This window comes from Lagopus muta, chromosome 8 (assembly GCF_023343835.1).
Source record: "Lagopus muta isolate bLagMut1 chromosome 8, bLagMut1 primary, whole genome shotgun sequence".
Lineage (NCBI taxonomy): Eukaryota > Metazoa > Chordata > Aves > Galliformes > Phasianidae > Lagopus > Lagopus muta.
The window spans coordinates 14462572-14489143 of NC_064440.1; the positions used below are offsets into that span (position 1 = coordinate 14462572).

Here is a 26572-nt window from a genome sequence, read left to right on the forward strand (position 1 = left end):
GACAGACAGTTCACCCCATGTCTGACACGGCAGTAGGGACGTGACAAGGCGAGCCGCTGTGTGCCAGGCACGCACCTGCTGCTGAGATGGGCCCCCCCTTTTGGGGATGAAATCAAAGGGATTTTTCTGCCCTTAGGAAATCAGATAAAGGCTTCTCACCTGCCCCGCGCTCCCTTTGCGGTGCAGATGAAGGCAGCAGGGAGCTCAGGGAGGGGGACAACAGGCGTTTTCAACACAGTGGCAGATGAGCCGTGTGTCACTGCAGCACAGTGTCAGCCTCAACAGGGATGTTCCCTCCTCGGGAGCTGCCTATCCATGTGTCCCCCCCTAATCTCAAGGCAATGAGGAACTCATGGGACAGATGGGATAGAAATTGGTGGTTGAAAGTGAAAGACCCCAGGAGGTGGACACGGTGCTGAAGCACAGATGCAGTCCCCAGCTAAGGTCCCTGTGTCCCCATAGATGGAGAGAGGAGAGCTTGAGGCTGGTCACCACCCCATGGGTGCAGAGCTGGAGGCAAGAGGACAAGGGGAACCTGGGCTGAACCCTGTTCCCAAGGCTGTTTGGGGGAGTTAAAATTGAGGTGGGAGCCTATGGGCATTGACCATCCCATCTCCAGCCCTGTCGTGTACCCCTGCTCCCTCCTCAGCCCCTCACCTCCTCCTGCCCAGGATAGGTCCTGATGCCTGCTTGAAGCCATGCTTGGGGCTGCCTTTCTCCCAGCCTCAGCTGCACCTGAGGTGAGATCACCTTTACCAAGCTGCTTCCCCCCATGCTCCTCTCCTGTACCTTCTCTGCTCTGTTTGCTCCTGGGGAGCTCCTTGTCCTGTCACCCCTTTACCCCAGGGGTGGCTCTGCGGAGTACGAGTGGATCTGAGTGCTGAGAGGCACTTGGGGGTGTCTCTTGTCATGGTTCCCAGCTGAGACAGCCTGATGCAATGCCAGTAGTGCCAGGTTTGTGCCAGGCAGACCCCACTGGAGAGAGGAAACCAGGGCACTGCAGGGTTGCCAGGTGTGGGCAGTGGGCACTGGGCAGGGGTGCAAGAGGAAGTGGACACCTCGAGGGCAGGCTGGACAAGGCAGAGCAGTTCTAGGAGCCCGGGTGAGGCTGTGCCAAGCACGGCAACGGGGACGTGGTGACAGGCAAGCCGCTGCCACCGTCCGTGCCCACGCCGTGCCCAAGGTCTGCGTGCACGGATCTGCGTTTGGCATCCCGGAGTCCCCCCGCCCGGCCCGCCCTGTCCGTCCCCCCGGGCTCCGGTTTCCCTGTCGGAGGCAGATGCTTTCGCAGCCCTGTCCCTCCTCCTCCTCCTTCTGCGGAGCAGCCTCCTCGCCGCGCTCCAGCCGCCCGGAGGTGCCTGCCCAGCCCGGCCCCCCCCCCCCGGCCCCGCTGCGCCGGGCTGGCGGAGGGAGGCAGCGGGCAGCCCCGCAGCCCTCCGGGGGCTCGGAGGGGGCTCGGCTCTCCCGACTGGCCCCCAACCTTGGCAGAATGTTGCCCCGCTCTCGGACCCAGCTGGGGCTCTTCTTCATCCTCCTCTGCCCCGCCAATATCATCGGGCTCTGGTGGTGAGTATAGGGCATCCTGGGGGGGCTGACGGGGAGGGGGATTGCCGGAGGTTTCGCTGGATCGGGGACTGAGCCCTCGAGTAACTGCTTCGGTGGGGACAGCGGTGGGGCAGAGCCAATCTATGGGGTGTGCGCTGCCTGGTTTGGGGTCCCCATAACCGGTGTCGGGGGGCAGAACTGCAGAGGGTTTGGGGACGAGGCCTCTCCCCCACAGCCTCTCCCCGCACCCCGAGCACTGAGTGCCTTCGGGGCAGGGAGGGGCCTCCAGACCCCTCCAATAAGTCAACTTTAATTAAAAGCCCGAGGGTCCCCACGGCGTCCCCTGGCCGCGGCGGGGACAAAACCCCCGTTTGTAGTGGTGCCTTCATCAAAGGCAGCAGGGACGGTGCCTCGCAGGATCCCGGAGGGGGTGGGGGATTCATTACAGAGCTGGGACCCAGCCTCGGAAAGCCCAGGTATCTGTCGAAACATGAACTATTTAAATCTATTAAGAATTTCACCCAGCCTGTCTTTATCCGGTTTTAAGTGCTTAGATTCCAGCTCCCCGGCGTGCCGTCCGGGCTATCATTCATTATCTGAGGCTATTCGTCTCCACATTGTCACACTCTTTTGACCCCTAAAATAAAGTTTTCCGTAAGCCATTCCCCTCCCGTTCCCCCGCACTCCCGGCACCGATTTATTCCGCAGCTCCATCCTCTCCACCAGCGCGGCCAAAGCGGGGGGGGGGGGGGGCTCGGTGGGTACAGATGGTGCCGGCGTTGTGCTGGCAGAGTTGCTGGGGAAGGGGTTAAATCGGGTCGTGGCAGGGTTTCGGTGCAGAAAGCCCCGGCAGGGTACGTTGCGTGCCGCACTCCGTGCTCCCCACCGCTCGCCTCCGGACATCTGCGCCATCCCGGGGCACGCTCCCTCCCGCCAGCTGAGCGCTGCGTTATTTCCTTGGCTCGCTCTCAGCCCGCTGCTTTGCGCACGCAAAAGACTGTCCCTCCATTCGTCCCGGGGTTTGGTGGCGGCGGGAGAGCTTCTCTTTGCTGTCCCTCGTGCGCAGGGGTCTCGGCTTTATGCCTTTGCACAAGAACGCTGAAGGCTGAGAAAGAGCATCCTTACTGCAGTCGGGTGTCCTCAGGGGGATCGCTGAAGATACAGGCACGCTCATCCCCTGTGCACTGCGCCCCTATGTCTGAGGAGAGGCAGGGGGACAGAGGGACAGGCAGACACACAGACCTTCTGCATTCAGAAGGGAGAGTGGTGTCAACAGGGAAGCTGTGCCATCGTGCTGCAGGGCACTGTTTGCACCAGGCTGTAGTCTTAGGAACCCAAGGCATATTCAGGGCAAGATTTTGGCTGAGAGGATTTGTGCTTGTGTCCAGTCTGTGCGGCTGCCCCCGGCCACTCACACAGCTGTTCCTGCTGATGTGTCACCACTGCTGCTGGCTCCTGCTCACCTGCAGCCCCCCAGCCGACCAAGTTGTTCTTAGAGGCATTTTGGGGTGAATGAAGTCAGGAGATAAAAGAAACAGCCCCAGCATCAGAGCAAGGAAGAAAAGAATCCCCAGCACCTGCAGTGCCTTGGTCTGTCTGTTGGCACCCATGGGCTCCCTCTGCTCCACCCTACCAAGGGATTCATGGTCCCTCTCCCCAGAGCCACCCACTGTGGGCTCTGTGCACCAGCAGCCTCCTGTTTTGCTCAGCCACCTGACCAGCACCACGCTGGTACACAGCACGGCTGAGCCTGTAAGGGCAGGCTGCTGGGCTGGCATGCTCTGGGTGAGCACTGTGAGTCACTTGCTGAGCTCAATGACCCACAGTCGCCACCCGGCTGCCCTCAGCCCCCCAGTGCCTGCAGGCCATTCCGGGCATGCCCCAACCCTGGCACGGCCAGTGTGGGTGCCCTGTCCTGCAGGGCAGTCACACTGAGCAAACACCCCTTTCTTCCCATCCCAAGGTATTCCAGGCTTGGTCACAGCTTTGTGGCCACCACCTCCATGGGTGCGTGCTCCAGGAGCTCAGCTCTCAGTGCTTGTATCCCACAGCTCTTTTCTCCACAAACGGGTGCAGGAAAACCTCTGGGCTCAGGGGCTTGGCTGGACACCACAGGTCGCTGCAGCTTTGAGCTGGGATAGAGACATGGGTGCAAGGCGAACTGCGCCTTCACCATCCTGCAGAAGGGTCCCACATTTCCTCCATGAACATTATCTGGTGCACTGAAACTCAAAGCACAGCCAGCATCCTCTTTGCTAGGAGACATCCCTATGCCCCTGCTTCATACTGCATGTCAGTAGAACAGCCCCAGGCCAGTGGGATGGGAATATGCCCTTTTGGGAAGGAGTAGGGAAGCTAAATACAACACTGATGTGCACCTTAGCATCCCTGGAGCATCCCCCCATCACCTGCCTGCAAACCAGGACCCCACGGGCTCTCCTTGTGCATAGTGCCTAGCACAGGAGCCCTGCTCCATGCTGTCCAGGGTGCCTGAGGGGTGAGCAGGATTTGTATCAGGTCCTTCAGCCTAAGATTTTGATTCGGAACTGGGCTGGAGTCTCCATCACCCTGAGGACAGGGCTTGTACCAGAAGCTGCAACTTGGGCTTCCTGAGCATCCCTGGGTGCAGACTCTGGGAACCAACGGGGTGGCAGCTGCATGTCAGTGGGGGAGAAGGTTTTTAGGGAAGGTCCAGGTCCTCTGCCATGCCTCATTTTCCCCTTTTGGTAATAGGGGCTGAATCCCTTGCTAGGAAGCACTGCAAAAATCACTGCAGTCTGCATTCTGAGGGGCTGCCACTGTGTGCCATTCCAGCAGTGGGCGCAGAGATGCTGCGGGGGTACTGAGCTCAGCGAGGGGCTGCAGAAGTGAGGTGCCCTGGGTGGGCTGGGGGGGCACACTGGCGACCCAGCTTCATCACCAGGGCAGGGGGAGGAGTGCCCGGCGGCAGAGGTGGGGCACCTTAATTGTAGATGCGGGAGGCCTTGGAGCAGGACAAGCTCAGGCAGATCTGGGCCCCGCGCTGGAGCCCTTGCCAAAGCAGTAGCAGTTTGGCAGCATTTTTCTTGCCCTCGTCCCCCCCCCCCCCCCCCCCCCAGCCCCACAAAGCAAAACAGCTCTTGGGCTCCCAGCGGCTTCCCCTCACAAAAAAGCAGAGCCCAGCGGAAATTAATATTGCACCGGACTTAGGCAGCCCATCCCATGCCTCGCTGGGTCGGCCGGGGCTGACGGCCAGGGGTGGGGACCCCCGCGGTGCCGCTGGGGTCGAGCGCTCCCCATCCTGCCGGCCCCTCTGATCCAGCACGGCCGGGGTGAGCCACAGTTCAGCATTTGATCTGAGGGCCCGAGGGCTCGTGCATCGTTTTTATAAGATGTACAAAGAGTCCTCGCTTAATGAAAGTCCCATCCCCAGCTCCCCTTCTTCCCCACCCCGCTGGATCAGCCAGACGAGCCTTCCCAGGCTGGGATGGGAGCTTGAATGTCCATATGGATATCGTGGGGTGGGATAGGATGGGACAGGATGGGATTGGACGGGATGAGATGGGGTGGGATTGGATGGGACAGGCTGCCCACATGCCTCAGTTTCCCCATATGCAGATGACTTAGGAAGGAACTGGGTGTTGCTGTCCCATGATGCTCCTCCAGTTGCCCACCAAAAGAACACCAAACTGTGAGCTCTGAGCTCCCCAGCAGGCCAATGGACTTGCCTCAGTTTCTCTGCTGGCAGCCAGATTCACGGGCTGTGCATTGCTTTAGTCCTTTAAACGTCTGGCCGAAGTATCAGGGCCCATTTTCCTGGCTGAGAAGACATGTCAACCCACACCCAGCCCTGCTCACAACGTCCCCATCCCAACCTCTGTCCCTATCTGTTCCACGGATGGGTCAGCCTGATCCAGAGTAGGTGTGGAGCAAGGGCAGCCTGCGCAGAGCTCGCACCCCAAAACTAGGCTGTAGGAGGGACTTTGTGGTTCCTGCAGCCTGGTGTCCCATACACAGCCCCCAAGCTGAGAGAGGGAGAGAAAAAAGGAAACCCAGGACATACTTAAACACAGAGATTCATCTTGTGATTTTTGAGCCCCTGGGGCTTGGCCAGACTATAAAGGCTTGTCTGGGTTTGGAAGCAGCACTCAGCAGCAAGTGGGGCTGCACCCAAAAACACGGCCTGGGAGCTTTCACTTCAGGAGGGGAGGGGGATGGCACGCAGTGCCTGGGATGGGACACTGCTGGCACAGGGATGAGAGGATCTGGCTTGCACACTGGGGCACAGCAGCTTCCCTTTGCAATTCAGGTGGCCCAGGGCCATGTGCCGGCCAGAGGTAACAGGCACTGTGGGACAGGCAGCGTGGGCAGGAGGCTGTCAGCACACGGCATGCCCGCCCTCTGCCCGAGGCACTGCTGGGCCATTGCCCACCCCGGCACGGGGCACGGGGCACGGTGCCGGCAGCTGTGCAGCTGTGTGAGGGCACTCTGGGCAAAATGTGTGGGGGAAGTACAGGAATTTCTGTAGCCGGCGGCGTGCCGTTGTGCTCAGGCTTTGCCTTCCAGCCTGAGATGCATGCGCCGCTCTCCAGCTGTGCTGGCGAGGAGCTGCTTTTGGCAGGGCCCCAGCTGAGACTTGCCCTCCCGCGCTGGGATCAGCAGAGCCAGCACCACCCTCCAGCCCCACAGCTTGGGCTCTGCCCCATCCCCATCCGGCTCTGCAGGGCACAGCATCCCCCATACGCTGGGTGTCCCCGGCGGTGGATCCGGCCATGCCTGGTGCTGGTTTTGCTCTGCTCACTGTCCCTCCTGCAGGGCAGTGGGGAGCCCCCTGGTCATGGACCCCAACAGCATCTGCCGCAAGACGAAGCGGCTGGCAGGGAAGCAGGCGGAGCTGTGCCAGCTGGAGCCAGAGATCGTGCAAGAGGTGGCCAAGGGCACCAAGCTGGGCGTGCGGGAGTGCCAGTACCAATTCCGCTTCCGCCGCTGGAACTGCACCAGCCACAGCAAGTACTTCGGCAAGATCCTGCAGCAGGGTAAGGTCCAGCTTCACAACTAAAAAACCACAGCCCCCGGGCTTTGCACCTCCTGGCACAACTGGGGCAGAGCCGGAGCGTGTGGACGTGTGTGCACGCAGAGGGGGTTGCTCAGAGCTCTGTGGTGCAGCCAAGCTGCCGGGACATGTCTCCCTGTGTTGTAATGAAGCAATTAGCGATGCTCCCAGACAGCGCGGGGCTGCGCACAGCCCAAGAATGCACCCTCGTCTGGCAGTGATTTACTGCTCCCTCAGGACCCCGCTATGTGGGGAGGGGAGGGGGCCTGGGTGGGAGGTGGCCCTGCAGGTGCCTAGACCATGCAAACCCCTTGTCCTGCCCCTGGGGCATCACCTCTGTGTGCACTTCCCGTGCCTGAGGCATGGCTGTAGGGCAGGATGAGCCAAACCCATCCATTGGTCTAACCCAACAGCAGTGCAACACCAGGGTAGGGGGCTGAGCAATCAAGAGGAGGGGAGAGTGCTAGCAGGATCACTTCCATGGGCATCGGTCCCACATCAGTCCCTGTGCTGGGAGGAGCATGGGTGCTGGTGCAAGACCAGGAATCTGCTCTTGGAGCTGATCGCTGGGGACAGGAGGGACAGCTGTTCCCTAGTGTGCAGCTGAAAAAGCATCAATGTGCCCAGTTCCCTTTCTTCTCACAGACTCCTCCAATTCTGAGAGCATTTCAGGATGTGGAAACAGCCCTCCTGCAGGCCACGTGTGCTGTCCTTCCCTCCCTGGCCCATCCTTGGCACCACACAGCACTCCCCTGCAGCACTGCAAGGACACATCCCCTGGCCAGCTGTGTCCCAGCTGTAGGGAGTGAGTGACAGTGCAGGGCTAGGGGGGCAACCTGAGAGCTGCTGGGGTTGGCAGTGAGCAAGCAGCTGTGCATGTGTGCAGGGATGGGGTCACCATGAGAACGTGTCACACATCTCCATCACATGTGTGATATGTTGGTGGGTCAGGATGCATGTGGGACACGGTGCAGCAATGCTGCTGGGGCTGCTCCTGGCAGGATGAGGCTCCCAAATTTTGCCACAGATATGAGGAGACACTGCGTTCCTGCTTCTGTTATCAGAGTTGACTCCAGTGACCATGCCGGTGCACCTCCCCAAATCCCCTTTCCCTCTCTATATGGATTGCAAAAAGAGTTACATCTGCCATTGCCCTTCCCCTCTGTCCCCATGCCACCCTAATTAAATGTGTCCTCACCCCCTGCCAGCCCTGCCCTGGCAGCCACCTGGCACAGGGTAACCCATGAGCCCCCCAGCATGGTGCTGCACCCCTGCTGCCAGAATCCCCCGCTGGCTGCGGCTGCGAGCGGCAGGTCCGGGCAGGGGAAGGATGCTTGGAATTTGTGTCCCGGAGCAGAGAGAGACAAGAGCAAATACTAATAATAAATAATCCTGCGGGGTGGAGGCTGTGCTGGAGCAGGGAGGGGGGCGGGCAGAGACTCATGGCAAAGTGAGTATGGGGGGGAGCAGGCAGGATGGCATCCTCACTGTCACCTGGCACCACGTCCCCTTCTGTCCCCCTGCAGACATCCGGGAGACAGCCTTCGTGTACGCCATCACGGCGGCTGGTGTCAGCCACGCCATCACACAAGCCTGCAGCATGGGCGAGCTGCTGCAGTGTGGCTGTGAGCTGACACGGAGCCGGGCACCCCCATCACCCACTGCTGGGCCGGGCACCGAGGGCACAGCCTGGGAATGGGGGGGCTGTGGGGACGACGTGCAGTTTGGCTATGAGAAGTCGCAGCAGTTCATGGACGCCAAGAGCAAGAAGGGGAAAAATGACATCCGTGCACTCATTGATCTGCATAACAACGAGGCTGGGCGCTTGGTAAGGCTCCATGCACACCCTGCTCTCTTTAGCATCACCTTACACTCCTTTGGGTCATCATCCCTACAGACCCCAATACGGTCTGGAAGTCCTTTGGGACTTCTGTCCATCCTTCCCTGGGTGATATCATTAGACTGGGTATGCAGGGATACAGGGATGAAGGAATACAGGGGTGCTGGGATTCTGGGATGCAGGGATGTAGGGATGCTGAGATGCAGGGAGGTTGGGAGGTACAGATGCTGGGATGCCGGGATGCTGAGACACTGAGATGCAGGGATGCTGGGATGCAGGGAGGTGGGTACCAGGGGAATAGCAGGGACTCAGCTCTGCTGTCTGTCCACAGGCAGTGCGCAGCTACATGAGGACAGAGTGCAAATGCCATGGGCTCTCGGGCTCCTGCACGCTGCGCACCTGCTGGCGCAAGATGCCCCATTTCCGCGAGGTGGGCGACCGCCTGCTCGAGCGCTTCAACGGCGCCTTCAAGGTGATGGGGGGCAATGATGGGAAGACCCTCATCCCGGTGGGCGACAACATCAAACCTCCCGACAAGCAGGACCTCATCTACTCAGCCGACTCGCCCGATTTCTGCTCTGCCAACCGCAAGACGGGCTCGCTGGGCACACGGGGCCGCGTCTGCAACAGCACGGCCATGGACACGAGTGGCTGCGACCTGCTGTGCTGCGGGCGCGGGCACCGCGATGAGACCGTGGTGCTGGAGGAGAACTGCCTGTGCCGCTTCCACTGGTGCTGCGTGGTGCAGTGCCGCAAGTGCTCCGTCCGCCAGGAGCTCAGCCTCTGCATCTGACGGCCTCTCCGTGGGGCGGGGACACTTGGGGGGCCGCTCCCAGGATGGTGCCGAGGGCACAGGGACACAGAGATGTGATGCAGTGGGACCTTATGGGCTGGGGGACTGTGAGCCCAGCTCTGCGGTTGGATGTCCCTGCAGCGTGGGGATGCTACCCAGCATCCCCACGGCCCTGCAGTGGGGCCGCAGTGCGGAGCTTCGTCTAATAAAGCTATTTAAAGCCGGTGTGCCCTCTGCTCACCTCTCCCAGCAGGCACCGCCACCTGCCCCAACACTGTGGTGATGGGTTTTGTGTGTGTTGCCGGCATCCTCTGTTCTTCTCAACTGCCTCCAGCCACCTCCGCTGCAGGGCCTGGCATGGCAGAGCCCCATGCAGTGCTGCTGGCACCTTGGGGTTGGTGGCATGCAAGGCATTCGCTTGGCGTGCCATGGGCCATGTGCAGCCTCACCTGGGCGGCACAGTGCCAGGCGGGGCTGGGGAACCTGAGCAGCCCATACCCTGCTGGGCAAATGCGGGGCAAGAAGCAGCAGCAATGCCCACCAGCAGACCCTGGCGACACGCTCCTTGTCCACCCCATCCATCAATGAGAAATCAGGGTGTTGGTGAACCATTAAATTGGCCCAGGGAGCACTGGGGCGGAAGCATCTACATGTCAACTGCAGCTTTAGAGTTGGAAATTCCCTCCTGGCTCCAGGAGAGGGGCGGCACACGGGGCTCCCGGGAACTCCCGGCCGCACGCACGGCCCTGGAGCACATGGGTGTGTGTGCCAAGGTGCGTGTGTGAACAGGCAGCTGCAGTGTGCACGCTCAGGTTGCACGCCCACTCATGGTCATGCCTGCACGTGGGCATACAATTCCATGCGCGCACTCTTCGCTGTGTGTGTGAGAATCTTGTGTGTGTGCAAAAGGTTTGCCCACGTGGCTCCATGCATGTCCGTCAGTGCACGGCAAATTGTTGGCATGTGTTTGTCGGTGACCCCATGTGTTTGCTTGCATGTATCTTAGCTCTGTGTCACTGCTGCTCTCCCTCTGCACCGTCTCAGTTGCTCTGAACGCTGACTCGCTGGGAGATGTCAGAGTGCAGAGGCTGTGCTGTGGCTGGGAACACTGTTCCTTGGCTCCATCCCAGTCTTCCACAATCTGCTTTCCCCGGGGGCTGCCTCAGTTTTCCTACAATGGGCTGAACGCACATGGCACAGGAAGACTGGATGCCACCTAAAGCCTGGGGAAGGCAGGATGCTGTTGTATGGGGACTGACCTGCGTCCTCCCTGCCATTGCCCCAGAGGTTGAAAACCCCAAAAGCCAGAAACATAGAGGGAGAGGAACCTGGAAAACCAAGATCCCAGCGTCCTGGGAAACCTCATTTCCCTAGCAGCTCCCAAATGCCCAGCAGTGCCCCGGGGCTCCCTAGATCCTCTCCTCTCCAGACCCTTAGAGACCCCCCCGTAACCCCCAAAGCCCCGCAGCATCCCTACCGTAGCCGTGGCAACGCGGGATGTGCGATGCGGGACGGGGCGCTTTGCGGGGCGCCGGACGGCCGCTAGGGGGAGCCACGGCCCGGCCGGGGGGGGCTGGGGTGCGTAGGGATGTATGGGGGTGGGCACGGGATGGTTGTGTATGGAGGGACATGGTGGGGTGCGGGGGGGGAATGATCGCAGATCTTGGTGCTGGGCAGTGCAACTGCAAAGCTTCTGAAGGGAAAAAGGGAAGTAGATAGTATTTTGGTTAAAAATAATAACAATGCCCAAGTGCTGCAATGTTAATGGCTTCATTTTTATTTATTTGCTTTTCGAATGGGATGAGCACAATTTTCCCTTCAATTGCTTGAGCTGAAAACAGCCAGACAGATTAATTCAATCAAACTTGGGGAAAAAAAAAAAATCCCGTCTGGACAGAGACCAAAAAATAGAATGTTTTGGCCAAAAAAAAAAAAAAAAAAAAAAAAAAAAAAAAAAAAAAAAGCTTTTTAGGAAAGTTTGTAGTAATACAGACAGGGGGAGGATCCAAGCCCGGATAGTGGCTTGGCTGAGGGAAAGCTCAGATGGCAGCACCCAAAAACATCCACAACCTCTGAGAAGTCCCACCCAGAGCTCCCACCGCCCTGGCAGTGCTCTCCTGAGGGTCCCCACGTCCTCCCAGACCCTCCAGGCACCTGCTGCCACCACCCTGCTCTGTCCCTGCTCTCTCCAGCTCCAGGGACAGGTGTCATGCCAGGAACAGCCATGGGACCCCATCCATTTTGAGCTGCCCAGCACATCCCCAGCCCTATGCCCCCATCACCACCCCAGCCACCAGCACGGCCCTTTGGGATGTGCTCTTCCTGCCAGAAGCAGGGCTCTGGGCTCACTGCCACATGGGTCCTCTTCCCAGCCTTACCAGCATCCCGACTCGCAGGCTGTCTCAGCCCCTGGCAGCTGGGCAGACAGGCTGGGCTGGCTGTGTGGCCGGGTGGCTCGCACCTGAGTCATGGCAAGCAGCCCCAGGCAGGTCGCCGGCCATGAGCCAGGGGGAGGGCAGTGATGCTGGAGGCTCTGTGGTGAGTAATGCCACTGCCAGGGGCATGGTCATCCCGTTCCCACCCCAAACATTGACTCATGCAGTCGTCACTCCAGTCCCATAGGCAGGGGAAGTAGGAAGATGGTGAGGAGTGAGCTGCATGGGTTCCTTCCTCCCCCTCCTCCTGCTCCAGGTCCCCATGCTGCTGGCATCAGGCTGATGCTGGTGCACCTGTCCTGATGCTTCTCCACCACCATCCATCCAGCTCCACCACACTCAGGGATTCCCTGGTGCTCCCTCCTGCACTGACCTCTATGAGATTGTCTATGGACATCCCAAATCCCCATGGGTACCACAGAGTCCAGAGCCAAAACCTGGAATGGTTCTGGTTCTCTGAGCTGTACGACTTAGGGATAGATTGTCCCAAAGCAGAAGAGGCTAAAGAGTCTGAGGTTGCCCAGAAGAGCTGTGGATGTACCATCCCTGCAGTGCTCAAGGCCAGGTTGGATGTGGCTCTGGGCACGCTGATATATTGAGAGATGCTTCCATGGCATTGGGGTTGGATGAGATTTTCATGGACCTTTCCAAAGCGCAAAGAGAAAGTGGGGGGGGGGGGGGGGAGGGGCACCTTGGTTGGGCAGGGGGTGGGAAGGACAGAGAGGGAGGGAGGGAGGGAGGTGTGTGTGTGGTGAGGGAGGGAGGGAGGTGTGTGTGTGGTGAGGGGTGGATAGCTGTTTCCAATCCCCTGCATAGAGCACCTGCTCATGTACCACAAAAAGTGCTGAAGTGTTTTACCCCAGGCAGTGCAGCCCACAGTGCCCTGTGCCAGCACTTTTCTTGCCAGCCTTGTGCCCTCTGCATACAGCCCTGCTTGGAGGGGCCCGATCCTGTTCCATGGGCTCTTATCCATGGTTCCCAAGCCAATGACAAATGCTTAATCCTGTGATTAAGGGCTTTGCTGGCTCACCCGGCTCTCCCTCAGCACAGGAACGTTGTTGGGACAGGAGGATCAACCTTCCCCCCATCCACCTCTGCTGCCAGCACCGAATTGGTGGGATGTGGGGCTCCTCCCGCAGTCAGTAGGAGCATGTGGGTGAGATGCACGCTCTTGGAAGCGGTTATGTCGTTAGGGGCTGGAGGAGGATGAAAGCGTTCCCCCCTCTGGTTTGCCTTGGCACTGATTTGTATGCAGGATCCTAGCGAGCGCACAAACATCTGCGCCACCGCAGCCCATGCACTGGGGACCCTGGAACTGCGGGAGACGCTTTCCACGGGCTCTGCCCCTGCAGTACGGACCTCGGTGGGGATGCCACCCCTGGTTCCCACAGTCTCCACGGGAAACGGCACAGCCTTGGGGCCCAGCACCAGCTCGCAACTCATTGCCCAAAGGAAATGCGTTTTCCTCCCCGATGCAAACAGGAACCGACACGCCGGCGAAGCTGGCAGCCCCCACCAGCGCAGCTGTGCCGGCACAGAGACACGCGGTGTCCGCCTGGGGGGAGCACGCAGCCGGCTGCCGGCGTGGCGTGGGCTGTGGTGGCTGGGGACAGCGGGAGCTGCGGGGCACTGCCTGCCCCTCCCGGCCACCTGCACCTGTTAGCTCCCAAGGGGCTTCATGGCAGGGAACTGAGCTCAGGGGACAGCACTGTCTCCACTGCCAGGATGAGACGCGCTAAAGCAGACGATGCCCACTGACAGCCCACTACACGTGGCTCTCTCTGTGCGTGCTCACTCCATGCCCCATTTGTTTACCCTCTGCCACGCACACTCCCCCGTGCAACACACACCCAACTCACTCTGCACTCACCAACACTCCGCAAGAACAGCATTCACACCAAGCACATGCTCACGCCACCAGCTGCACGCAGCTGCCGTACACTCCACACACATTCACCCCCACTTCACCTTCTCCACGCTCCTCACACACTCACCATGCACACTCACTGCACCATGCACAACCCATGCAGGATACACACTTCCCCTTATCACACACTCACTCGTGATGTGTACACTCCCCCCGCACCCTATGCGTGCTCACTCTGTGTTACAAACACTCCTCTGTACTCACGAATTCACTGCCCGTGCCCCATGCACACCCATCCACACCCCGTGCACTCACCTGCACTTTGTGCACACTCACACTGTGCACACTCACCCCACACTCTGCATACGTCCACCCCAAGTCACGCACACTGCCACGCTCTATGCACACCCTTTGCACACTCACCCAACTCCTCGTGCACTCACACATGCCCACGGGCTCCTGCCCTGTGCGCACTCCTCGGTCTCCTCGCACACTCACCTTGCGCCCCGTTCACCAACGTCTGCGCACACGACCCCCGCACCCCTCACGCCCCGCTCGCTCCCCACGCACCCTTCCCCATCCCGCACGCCTCATCCCGGCTCCCCGCACGCTCTTCCCCGCTCCGTGCCCGCTCCCCCCGCGCCTCCCGCTCCCTCCCCGCCAGGCTGCGTGCGACACGCCGCCTCCCCGCCCCGCTGCCACCCTCTCTGCCCCGTCCTTCCCCCGCGGGCTCCTGTCTGGACGTGTCGGGACTCGGGCTTCGGGCGCTGAGTAATGCTCGGCGCAGCGCGATCCCAGGCAGAGCCGCCGCCGCCGCCGCTCCGCGCCCAGCGTTGCCGGGGCGCTCCGGCCGCGACCCTGCCCGCTCGGCCCGGCGACACCGGCGGGGGGCGGCGGGGGGGCCCGCGGCTCCCCATGTGCCTGCGAGCCCCGAGGGAGCCCCCGCGCCGCTCGCCCGGTCACCCCCTCCGGGCGCCCTGCCCACGCCCGCCGCGGCCCCGGAGCCTCGGGGCGCCCTGGGGAGCGGCGGCCGAGGGCCCCCCCGGCCCCCCGGGCCGCGCCGCTATGGGGGGCTGAGGCGGGAGGCTGAGCGCGGTGGGGCGGCGGTGGGCAGGGCGGGGGGCACGCAGCCCTCGCCGGGCTCGGAGGGCGCTGGGGCGGCGGGAGGCGGCGGGGGGGGCATCCCGGGAGGATGGCAGAGCCGCCCCGGCGAGCCGAGCCCCGGCGCGCAGGGAGCCAGTGAGAGGGAGGAGAGGGGAAAACACAAACAAGCAAACAACCCACAACAAACAAAGCGGGCAGAGAGCAGCGCCGAGCCCCGCCGCCCCTGCCCCAAAGGCGCCCGCCCGCCCGCAGCCCGCACAGCCGCTGCCCCAGCGAAGATGCGCCCGGCCCTGGCCCACGGACTCTGCTCGCTGCTGCTCAGCCTCTGGGTACCCAGGTAGGAGCTGCCCCCACCCCCAGCTCCCCGGCCCCCGGCGAGCCGCCGCGCACAGCCCCGCTCCGCGGTCGAGCTGCGGAGGGGCTCCACGAGTCCTCCCCATGATGCGGTCCTTACCCCGGTACGGTCCCCCCGCCGCCCCGCGCACCCCGCCGCCCCGCTCCTCGCGCTCCGGGCGCTGTCAGGGCCTCTGCTCCCCCCGCTCCGGGTGTTTCTCGTCATCCTCCCGGCCCGAGCGGCTCCAGCGGCTGCCCGGCCTGCCTCAGTTTCCCCGCTCTGCCCCGCGGGAGGTCGGGGGATGCGGGAGCAGCGCCGGGGGCCGCTGCCGCCGTCGAGGGAGACGTGCCGCCGGCATCGGTGCCTTCGGGCCCTGCAACCGGGGACCGCGCACCGGGGCGGGGGATAAGGCCCGGTTCCCCCCCCCCCCCAACCCGGCTCTGCAGATCCCGAAGGCGAACTGGGGCGGCTGGGGGCCGCCTGCCTTCCAGAACGCGGCCCCCCACAGCACTCACCGCCCCCGTCCGGCTCCATCTCCCCGGGGTGAGTGGGAGCTCCCCTCTGCCCGCTCCGAAACTTGTGTGCTGCAGGCAGCCAGGGGTTAACGCTGCTGCTGGTGGGGGGGAGTCCCCCCGCCCTTCCCCCTCCCTCCAGCCCCTTTAAATATAATTTGTTAACGTTGGGCCTTGTATTAATTAAAGCAGCAGCCGCTGCAGCCTGTGACCCGGGGGCTTGTCACCGTGAAATCAAGTTTAAATCCTGATTTCAAGGGGGGAGAGAGCTGGGGGGAGCGCTGTGTCCTCCTAGGGACAGTGTCAGTGACAGCCCCGTGCGGGTCCCTCACTCCCATGAGCTCTGGGAGGAGCGAGAGGCAGCAGGACCTGCCCTCCTCTCCCGAGGCCCTACAGAAGTGCCCCTGCCTCAGTTTCTCGTCTGTGCTATCGGGATAGTGACAACATTATCTGTCCCCCGGGGTGCTGCTGGATGAAGGTGGCAGGCACTGGAGCTGGGTCAGGACAAGCAGGGGATAAGGTCCTTGCTGTGTTTGGGGAAAGAGCTGCTGGGCCTGGGGGTGGTGCTGGCCACAGATGCCCTCACATCTGGTGTCAGCCAGGGAGTGTGAATGGGAGCTAGAGCCAGGCAGAGAATCCTTCTTGTGTGCTATGGACAGATATGCTCCCTTGCGTTCCTCTCTGCTCCCACCTGCCCTGTATTTCCCTTTTGCAGTCAGTGTGGATTTGTGGTGGGGCAGACCTATGGATTGCAGTGGTGGGATTGGTGTAAATGCACTTGAGAAGCTGCAGACAGCAGCAGCCTGACGCTGACAGCTCCCTTTGTCCTGACCAAGCTTTAACTCTGCAAGGACACCAGGCTGAGCCCTTCCTCCTTGGTTGGGGGAGTCAGCCCCTGCCTCCAGTGCTGCTTCTCTCCCTCGCCTGGCAGGGCCTGAGGGAGCAGAGGGAGAGCAGCCCTCCTTCCCAGGGCCTGCATGCTTCATGTGGGAACTGCAGTCCCTCCTGCAGCATTCTCCTCCAAATCTCACTTCTGTAACCTAGGTTCAAAGGGCTCCTGCACCCTGCTCCTACCAAGATCCCAACTCCTGGTTGTTCTGGAGGACAGGGATCCCTGCCTGGAGACTGAGCTGTCCTGAGTGAGGAGAAGTGCTGAACCCTGGTGCAAGGTGCAGGATGCTCTTTGGCATCCTGCTGCCTGCTGTGCACCCTGCAGGTCCTTAGATTGCACACTGTGGGTCCTACCCATCTTCTTCTCCACATCTGCCTGTGCTGGCCGTACCACCCTCATCTCCTGTCTCCCACACTTCATCCACTTCTCTATTTCCCAAGACATCATCTCTGCTTGGAGAAGTACCTGCACCCCACTGCCTTGTCCCCATCCACCTGCCAGTGCTTTCTGGTCTTAGAAGTGACTGCCATCATGGTCAGTGGTGCTGGGATATGACTATGGATGGGTTTGGAATGACTGCTGGAAGTTTGTGAGTAATGCATCAGGGTGCTCAGCTCTGATTTTCCCAGCCAGGAAAAGGCTGGTCCCTCTGGTCACTTCCCTTGTAAGGACCAGCAGTGCTATACAGGGTGCAGCATGGACAGAACCACACCTGGGATGGATCTTGTGCTCTGGAGTCTCTGTGGATGGACAAGCCTGAGTAAAACCTGCAGCATGCTGATTTGTTGTCACCCGCAGGCAGCACACACAGTGTGGGGAGAGGAGCATCTCCCCTCCCATGTGCCCGCGCAAAGTCTTCCCCCTCCCCAAGCTCTCAGCACCTTGCTCACCCCAAGCTCACACGTTTCCCTTTGCCCCCAAGCTCCTGTTCCAATGAGATCCTGGGCCTGAAGCTGCCATCGGAGCCGGTGCTGAACGCCAACACGGTGTGCCTGACCCTGCCGGGACTGACGCGGAGGCAGCTGGAGGTGTGCGTGCGGCATCCTGACGTGACAGCCTCAGCCATCCAGGGCATTCAGATCGCCATCCACGAGTGCCAGCACCAGTTCCGGGACCAGCGCTGGAACTGCTCCAGCCTCGAGACCAAGAACAAGATCCCCTACGAGAGCATCATCTTCAGCAGAGGTAAGGGCCAAAGGGACCCTCTCCTTTCCTCATCCTTTGCTCAGAAACCGCTCTCAGGATCCTCATAGACTCCCCGTGGGCACTCCACATCTCCTCTGTAGCCCAGGGGACTGGGCCAGATCAGCATCCTGCAGGTGAAGGCAGGGATATGAAGAAACGTGAAGGTCTGCCAGAGCAAGCAGCAGCAGATCTGGGCTCTTCTCTACGTGTCTTCTTTCTTGACCTTGTCCTGAGCTGCCCAAAACTTTCCAGCTTCCCTCCCCATAGATGTAGGTAGATGCCTTACTCTGGGATTTGGTTCGGGATGGACTGAGTGTCCTGTCTCACTCCCACTCCTATGCAGGAACAATGTTTTGGTGCATCATGGTGAGCAGAAGCAATGAGATGTAGGTCTGTGAGCCTATCATCTTGGTGTCCTGCCTTGGAATTGGCTGCCCAGAGCTGAGGGCTCTCTGTCTGCAGGACTGTGGGGCATGGAGGTTGGACCACCTGGGGACAGGCAGGCTCCCCTGGGAGCTCTGCTGCCTGCAGCTCAGGGTAGTGGCCTGATGGTGGGACCTTCTGGAGGACTTGGGTGTGTCTTCTTGCTGTGCATGGGGCCTGATGCTCAGCACACAGCAGGGTGCTCGTTGGTCCATGCCATGGATGGGAGAGGCCAAGGCAGTGCTGGTGGCAGCGCCAGCACATCAGTGAGCAGTGCCCAGGTTAGCGCATGGCAGGGAGGGTGGGGACCGGCAGCCCTGATAAGCATCGTGGTATTTCCAGGTCTCGGAGGAATGCATTTGCTTCTGCTCTCCTCAGGAGGCAGAGACACAGGTTCACTGGCTTGAGCTGCTCCTGCACCCAGGTGAGGTGCCACTAGCATCCCACCAGGGTGGTGAGAAGCTTCAGCAGAAAGTGGCAGAGACACCACAACTTTCTCAACCCCAGGACACCATCTGTGGAGATGTTTCTGTCTCCTGCTACCAGCAATTTGCTGTGATCCAGGAGGAGGATGGAGATAAGGATGCTGGGAGGTGGGCACCTCTTTGGGATGCAGGATGAGCTCTGAGCACCATTCTATGTGGTTGCTCAAAACCATTTTGGCATAGAGCAAGTCTCAAGGCTGATGCCCTGATCTGCTTCCAGCCCACTCAGATTTCTCAGCACTGGAGCTGGAGCTCTGGGCTCTGCCTTGCAGAGATGCACAGGAATGGAACAGCCATTGGAGCAGGGATGTAGGGTGTATCTCTGGAAGGAGAGGCGAAGCCAGGGGTGCAGGCTCCATGCCGCAGGCATTAATGCATCTGGTCTGCAGGGATCAGGTCTCTGCCCCATCCCTGCCGTGCCTGGGAACGCAGCACACTCGAAGGATCGTTGTTTGTAACCTGAAGTGACAGACCCCTTTAATCTTTCATTCCTTTTCCCACTTCTTCTGCCATCAGTTCAGCCGTGCGTGAACCTCACTTTAAATTATTTGTAGCTGCCTTCTCCTTCTGCTCTCCCCGCTTCTGCCTGCTCCACCCTGTCCTCCCACGTCTCACGCATCTCCCCAGCACTCAGCACCATACACCCAGCCCAGTTCAGTCCCACAGAGCTGGGGCTTGGTCCCATAGACCTGATGCAAGCCCTGGGGAGCTGGGAAGGAGCAGGGAGGCTTCACATTGGGCATGGTGGGAACCCTATTCTGGACAGAATAGTGGGGAAAAGGATGCTGATGGCCAGCAGGGGCAGATGTACAGAGATCTGCTGTGGATTGTCCCTGGTGCCCAGGGGCTGTTGGCTGGGCTGCACCACGCATGGGTGTATGCCAGAAGCTTCACTGCAGGTGACCCTTATCCTGGTCCTGCACATGCCAACGCACCCATGGCGCAGTGCAACACTGGCACTGCCTGGCTGTGGGGCAGAGGCTGCTTGAGGGGTGCTGAGGGGTCCAGTATGTCTCTGTGCCCTTGGCTCATCCCAATCCCATCTATTTACAGCTCTGAAAGAAGTGGGAACCATACCCTGAGTGTCCTGGAGCGCAGTGTCCCTCTGATTTCCTTTGCAGCCTTTGGAGGCTTGGTGCAAGCCTGTATCCCCCAGGAAAGACACCCAGGTGCCAAGGGGGCTGTGGGGCCCAGCCAAAGCCTGATTCACTCAGCAAGGAGGGGAGAACTCCCTGCCAGGCTGGGAGAGCCAGGTGCTGGGGAACAACCAGCTGTGAGCCGCACTTGGTGTGGGCAGCATGCAGCAGGCAGGTGCTGTTATGGCCGTCCAGAGCTTGGGACCCCGGCGCCCAGCCACGCAGAGCCCTAGCCAAGCACCAATGCCCGCAGACCGCAGTGCCTGGCCAGGCACAGCTGCAGCTGGGTTCTTGGCTGGGTTTTCGCTACCCTCAAGCAAGCTGAGGACTTTGCCCACCTGGCCCTAAAGCACATGCAGGTGCTATGGTTGTTCAGCCGCATCTCTGTGGGTGCCCACAGTCCCTGGATCTTCCCCCAAGGAGATGGGCATGATCAATGCCCTTGGCAATGGGCAGCATCTCTTCTCCCCGCAGCCCATGGAGCTCCTGGCTGGCAGTGCCATGGGCGGATGGGAGCTGCGTGCTCGGAGCAAGGGCTCCAGGCTGTCCCTGGCACGCTTGGGAGGTGCAGGGAGGCAAGTCGCGATCTGCAGGAAGCCGTTTAACACCTGGCGAGGGGCCAGAGCCTGGCAGGTTCACCTGCAGTTTAATTAGGGAAAGGGGAGGGAGGGAGGGAGCGGGACTGGGGGAGAGGTGGCGTGTTGGGACCAGCCGGCTGTTGTGGGAGGTGGTGGGAGAAGAGCTAGGAAGAGTTTTATGGTGTACAGCGTCCAGCTCTCATTGCCCCAGGAGCCCATGGAGCCCATGGCCACTTCTGGGCTGGGACCACCTCCTTGGTCCCACACCCTCCTGAGAGATGGAGCAGCTGCTGTGCCCATGGTAGAGTGCATCTCAGGGTCCCACTAAATGCCCCCCTCTCTGAGGTGTCCAGAGGCAGAGAGCCATGATGGAGAATTTTCCCAGCTAAGGAAGCCACTTCGGGATCTGACATGGAGACCCATCCCAGGTCTGAACCTTTTGGACCCATCGTTTGCATATTGGAAAGAAAGATCTCTTAGTGTGTGCCCAACAGTCCTTTAAGTACGTGGCAGGTTGGGTCCTGGTTGTGCTGTGAAGGTCTTGTCCTCCATTCTCTCTTCCCAGAAGGATGCAGTGCTTCCCACAGCCCTTCTCCCTGCTTCTCCCATGGCTACAGCCTCTTCTGCAGTTCCTGTAGGGATCTGGTGGCTTTGTAACCATCAAGGTCTTAGGTGGCTTGGGCAGCTGGAGAGACTCCCTCTGAAGGACTGATGCATACCACGCTTGGCTGTGGTTCCTGGAAAATCCTCCCTTGCCCAGATTGTGGTGTCCGTGGTTGTCACCTTCAGCCACCTTGCTCACTGCTTTGCTGCCACATCTGGGTTCTTAGAGCAAGGACCATGAGATGACCCTGCATGCAGAAATATATTGGCTCAGCTGCTGCCTGGGGACAAGAGCATTGACTGTCCAGGGCCTGGGGGATGGATGCTCTGGAGACAGAGACCCCTCAGCCTTGTCCATCAGCTCCTGCTTGGCTGGAGGGCAGCAAGGGATGGAGAAGAGCTGGGGTTCAACCTCACGGGTTTCCCTGCTGTGGAGGGCACTGAACCAACTCAACCTCTTCACCAGCAAGGAGACAGGCTTCATAGACAAAATGGGTGGGGTAGTGCTTCTGTCTGGTCTCCAGAAGGGATTTTAAGGAGATGCTGCGTGGGAAATTGTGAGTTAGGTTGGGGGAACTTGAGAATGGGGCTAACGGAAAGGCAAGGCTGGAGTGAAGAGCATGGTGCTTGGTGGAGGAGCTGGGCAAGGGCAGGGGCAGCCAGGGGCACAGAGTGAGGAGGAGGCAGAAGGGCTGGGGGGGGGGGACGGAGAGGGGCACAGGGGCTGTTGGGGTGTGGATGTGTTACCAGCACTGCCTCCCTGGGAGCTGCACCATTACCTACCTGATGAAAAATGTTGTTCAACTTGTGCATTGGAAGGGACTGGCTCAGAGCAAGCTTGTCCGACACTGAAGAGAAGCTGGGAGAGGCTCCCAGTTGCTTTTAAGCAGCACCTCGTTAATTTTTTAAATGCAGCGGTGTCAAATTAGCACACAAAAGAGCAGCACGACTTTAAATGCAGGTTTCCGAGATGCGTTTCATTTCCCTTTAATAAGATTATAGCATTTGCTCAGCAGTCGGCCACGAACCATGGAGGAGGCATGCGTGCTGGCGAGCATCACCAGCAATGAGCCCACACGTTGGGCAGTGTCCCTGTCCCTGGCCGCCCCATCTGCAGCTAATGACATGTGCAAATGTCCTCACTCCCCAGTGTGTAATGACAACCAGCTGCCTGCCCTGGCAGGGTGTGGTGTGGTCATGGCACGTTCTAAAAGTGGGGATGCGCAATTTTTCCAGCATTGTATCACATTTGTAAGAGATTCCCGCAGCTGGGAGGGAGGTGACCATCCTTTGGAGTGCATCCCATCCTTGCTTCCCAGTGCTGGGGCTCAGGAATGGGCCACGAGCACACCCAGAGGGGTTCTGCTGGTGCTCCACGAGCCCGTCCTGAGCCCCGCTTTCTCCATCCCTGCAGGTTTCCGGGAGAGCGCCTTCGCTTACGCCATTGCGGCCGCCGGTGTGGTGCACGCCGTTTCCAACGCCTGTGCCCTTGGCAAGCTGCAGGCATGTGGATGTGACCAGAAGCGACGGGGCGACGAGGAGGCTTTCCGCCGCAAGCTGCACCGGCTCCAGCTGGAGGCCATGAACCGTGGCAAAGGCATGGTGCACGGTGTGCACATGGAGCACATGCCGGCCGAGACCCCCGGCCTCCAGGACTCCTGGGAGTGGGGCGGGTGCAGCCCTGACGTGGACTATGGGGAGAAGTTTTCCAAGGATTTCCTCGACTCTCGGGAAACCTACAGGGACATCCACTCACGCATGAGGCTGCACAACAACCGCGTGGGGCGGCAGGTGAGCGGCATCAGGGTGATGGCGGCGGGGACAGCAATCCCAGGTCTGGTTCCCAACCTGGGCATCCACCCTCACTGCCAGAGGAAATACCCACCATACAGCACCTCTGGGATCTGGGCTGTGGGGTCTGATTGCCCCAGGTGCAAACAGGAGGTGGCAGGGGGCTGGCAATGGCCTTGTCACTCCTTGGTGGCTTCAGAGACATGAGCTAGGTGGGCAGGAGAAGGCTGGAGCTGGAAGAAGAGGAGGAGGAGGGCTGAAGGGATGAAGGAGGGGAAGGCAGTGAGGCAGCATTGATCAGGCAGGGTGCCCAGCTCCAGAACTTTGGAGAAATGAGGGTGCAGTCCCTTCAGAGATTGAGTTGTAATGACTGTAGGAGCTGTGCATGGGAGCCATGAATGGGAGCAGGATGGTGATGCCATACCTGGCCACTGCCCCTGGGTGCCACAGCTCCTGCTGAGGCTAAATCTAGCCAAGTGCACTGCTTGGGGATGGATTCTGCACACTCCAGAAACCCATGCCATGCCCTCACTCCTAGGAATATCTTTCTGCACGAATAAGGAGCAATCTGCTGGGGATTCCCCAGGAAGGATTGGCAGTGCTGGGTGCAGCAGCTCTGCAGTCTTCTCCTCTCCTGGGGTGGGAATACTGAGCTCTGATCCCTTGAGCAGTGCTTGGCCACCATGTGCAGAGCACTGTCCCTTTCCATGCACCAGCCTTAACCACTGCATCTTTATCACTGAGGATGCTCAGCATGTGCATCGCAAGGGTTCTCTGCATGTAGAGAGGGCCAGCACATGCCTGGCTCCCAGCTCACACCATGCACTGCCTGGGGAGATGACAATGCCATGGAAGGCCACTGTTGATGGCAGCAGCATGTGGCTTTCTGCAGTGTAGTGGTTGTCATGTTTACCTGACACGTGGAAGGTCCCTGGTTCAAAACCAGGCAGACTCACCCCTATTCCTTTTTCAAATCCAGCAGTGAAGCACAGCATCCTCCAAGCCATATGGGCACTGGTCATCGTGGCCCTGAGCTTGCATAGGGAGCCCAAGGGCAACTGGTCGCTTTGGAGCTTCCTATGCAAACTGAGCAGCCCATAGCATGCAGGAGGCTCTGCAAGCCCTCCTAACCCGCCAGATCAGAGAGCAAGAGGATGAAAGGCAGCCTGGAACTACCCATTACCCTCACAACAAAGGGCTACGATAAAGCTCTTATGAGCGTGTCTGGGAGGAGCTGGGAATGTGTGAAAGAAAGCACCGGCGAGTCTGGGCATGTGCTGAACGCGGGTGTTTGTGAGATGGGAGAAGGACCTGGCCAGGGTAGGGGTGTGTGATGGAGAGATGGTGGCAGAGGTGCTCCTGGGACTCATAAGTGCAGTGGGCTTTTGCTCCCCATGAAGAGGGAGAAGCAGCTGTCTGCAGGTTGGGATGCTACCATGCAGGGCTTGGGATGCCTGGCATGGTGGCTTGGGTGGTCCATCCCCATGAGGACTGCAGCTTTGCGTATGGGTTTCCCTGGTTCAGCCACGGGAAAGGAGGTGGAAAGAGAGGGAAGGGATCATGATGACAGCATGTTCCCAGGATGGCAGAAGCAGCTGGTGTTCCCTGCTGGCACACCCAGGGCATGGCAAGCGAATGGGCACAGCTCATGGCCTGCGAGGCAGAGGCTGTTCTCAGCAGGAGACAGGTCTCTCCGCAGGATGAAAGCCAACCTCCAGCCCAGCCCAGACCTCTGTGCCATGTGCCCCGAGCTCCAGGCGTGTTTCCCTGACCTACCTTCATTACCATAAGTGCTTAGCAACGGGGAGATTTACTCAAAAACAAGAAAACAAGCTGCAAAAAATACCCACCCCTACCAAAACAAGGCACTCCTTGTGCATGCATCTCCCCCAGGGATGGAGAAGGAACAGACAAGGTGCACCTGGCACAAAGCAGGGTGGCCAGGGATGGCTGGGACATCATGGGATGTGGCCACGCACGGGGCCACGTGTCCCCTCAAACCCCCATGGAGCATAAGCATGTGATCCTATTAGCATGTGTGGGATGCCGTGTGCCAGCCCCAGCCTGGCTTGGGCACCCAGAGGGGTTGGGATGTCCCCGTGGGAGGGGGATTTGCTGGGGCTGGGGGTAGGCAGCCCCATAGGGAAACTCTGCATGCTGAGGCTGAGGCGGTGCAGGAAATTGCCTCCCAACCACGACAAAGCTAGTGGCAAAGTGCTTCAAAATGCCTTCCATCTCTCTGTGCTTTGTAATTTGGAGCTAATTTCCCTTATTATGTAGTTACTTCTGGGCCAAGGGGTGCAGAGTGGGGCATGGGGACTGGCCTGCTAACTTCATCGCTGCTCCTGAGGTAGCAGCAGGAGATGTTCCGTCCCTGAGACAGGGATGGAGCCTGTGGAGCCTAGAGCGGCGCAAGCTGCTTCTGTCTGAGGTGTGCAGCAGCTCTGTGCCCATGGGTTACTGGGCATGAGCTGTTTGCCTTGGCGTGGCCAAAGCAGATTGGCAGACCCTGGCTGCTGGCACTGTCCCCTCCTCCTGGCATAGCCACAGTGGTCCTCCTGATCCCTTGGTTAGCCACGTTCCTCAACCAGTGCAACTGTATAGAGTCACAGAATCATCAAGGTTGGAGAAGACCACTAAGATCATTTAGTCCAACCATCAATTCATCCCCACCTACTACCCATACCCTCCGTGCCACATCTCCACATTCTCCAGCACCTCTAGGGATGGAGTGACTCTACCACTTTCCTGGGCAGTCTGCATCAGTGCATCACCATTCTTTCTGAGAAGTGTTTTTTCCTAGAGCGCTGACTTTTGTGGGAGCAGACACATGACAATGGCCTCCCCAAATCACAGGCTGAGACTGTGAGCATCTCTGGCTTCTGCTTGAAATGTAGTTCTTGGTGTGACATGGTACTCCCACATCACCCATCCCCAGGGAGCTTACTGTTGCTTTCTCTATCCCCCGTATGCCACATCTTTCCTGCTAACTCCTCTGCCCTCCCGTCCACCCCGCAGGTAGTGATGGACAACATGAGGAGGAAGTGCAAATGCCACGGCACCTCAGGGAGCTGCCAGCTGAAGACCTGCTGGCAGGTGACACCCGAATTTCGCCTGGTGGGATCCCTCCTCAAGGACCGGTTCTATGGGGCCACTCTCATCCGGCCCCACAACCGCAATGCAGGGCAGCTGGAGCCGGGCCACGCACGGCATCGCCGCCGCGCTGGCATCAGCGAGCTGGTCTACTTTGAGAAGTCGCCTGACTTCTGTGAGCGGGAGCCAGCGCTGGACTCGTTGGGCACCCAAGGCCGCCTGTGCAACAAGACCAGCCCGGGCATGGACAACTGCGAGAGCCTGTGCTGCGGCCGCGGGCACAACATCCTGCGGCAAACCCGCAGCGAACGCTGCAACTGCAAGTTCCACTGGTGCTGCTTCGTGGCGTGCGAGGAGTGCCGCATCACCGAGTGGGTCAGTGTCTGCAAGTAGCTGCCCGCTCGCCCCAGGGTGCCAGGGACGAGCTCGCCCTGGCGCTGGGGAGCGATGGATCTGCCGCTTCCCTCCGCTCTGGAGATGCTCAGCACGAGGGCCCTCCGAAACCAGCACTTTGTCATTGTCACCCAGGGTGGGGGCTGCTTGTGCCCACCCAGCCCCGCAGCACCGGGAGCGCACAGCCACGCTGTACAGACTGCTGACACCAGCACCGCTCGGGGGGCACAGGGTGGGCGCTGGGATGGGGTGGGGTGGGATGGGAATGGCGGGGCATGGGGTGGGAGGGCAGGGGGATGCACCGGCATCACACACAGGCTCCTCTGGCTGCGTGCAGGGCTGCGCACCAACTGGGATGGAGATGGAGCATCCCAGGGATGGAGATGGAAGCATTCCATGGGATGGAGACGGAGCATCCCTGGGATGGAGCATCCTATGGGACGGAGGGGGCACAGCCCCCCAGATGGGTCTTGCCTCTTGTAGTGGCATGCCAGAGGGGAGGGTGCCCGGGACTGTGCTGTGCGTGCCTGT

The 26572-nt window shown here is 60.1% G+C and overlaps 2 protein-coding genes across 3 annotated transcripts; both read left to right on the top strand.

The window, feature by feature from the left end:
• Nucleotides 1-1280: 1280 nt before the first annotated feature.
• Nucleotides 1281-9435, top strand: WNT6 (Wnt family member 6). Of its 2 annotated transcripts, none has more exons than XM_048953476.1 (4): nt 1281-1566; nt 6340-6560; nt 8104-8405; nt 8749-9435. In XM_048953476.1, exons 1-4 carry the CDS (start codon nt 1490-1492, stop codon nt 9208-9210), a joined length of 1062 nt encoding a protein of 353 aa, XP_048809433.1. In that variant the 5' UTR covers nt 1281-1489; the 3' UTR covers nt 9211-9435. The 2 variants fall into 2 exon arrangements, with proteins under 2 accessions (XP_048809433.1, XP_048809434.1); XM_048953477.1 differs by having other exon boundaries at nt 1323-1566; nt 6345-6560.
• Nucleotides 9436-14631: 5196 nt separating this feature from the next.
• On the top strand, nt 14632-26273 carry WNT10A (Wnt family member 10A). Its single transcript, XM_048952784.1, has 4 exons — nt 14632-14953; nt 17277-17539; nt 22179-22555; nt 25574-26273. Exons 1-4 carry the CDS (start codon nt 14895-14897, stop codon nt 26039-26041), a joined length of 1167 nt encoding a protein of 388 aa, XP_048808741.1. The 5' UTR covers nt 14632-14894; the 3' UTR covers nt 26042-26273.
• The last annotated feature ends 299 nt before the right edge of the window (nt 26274-26572 follow it).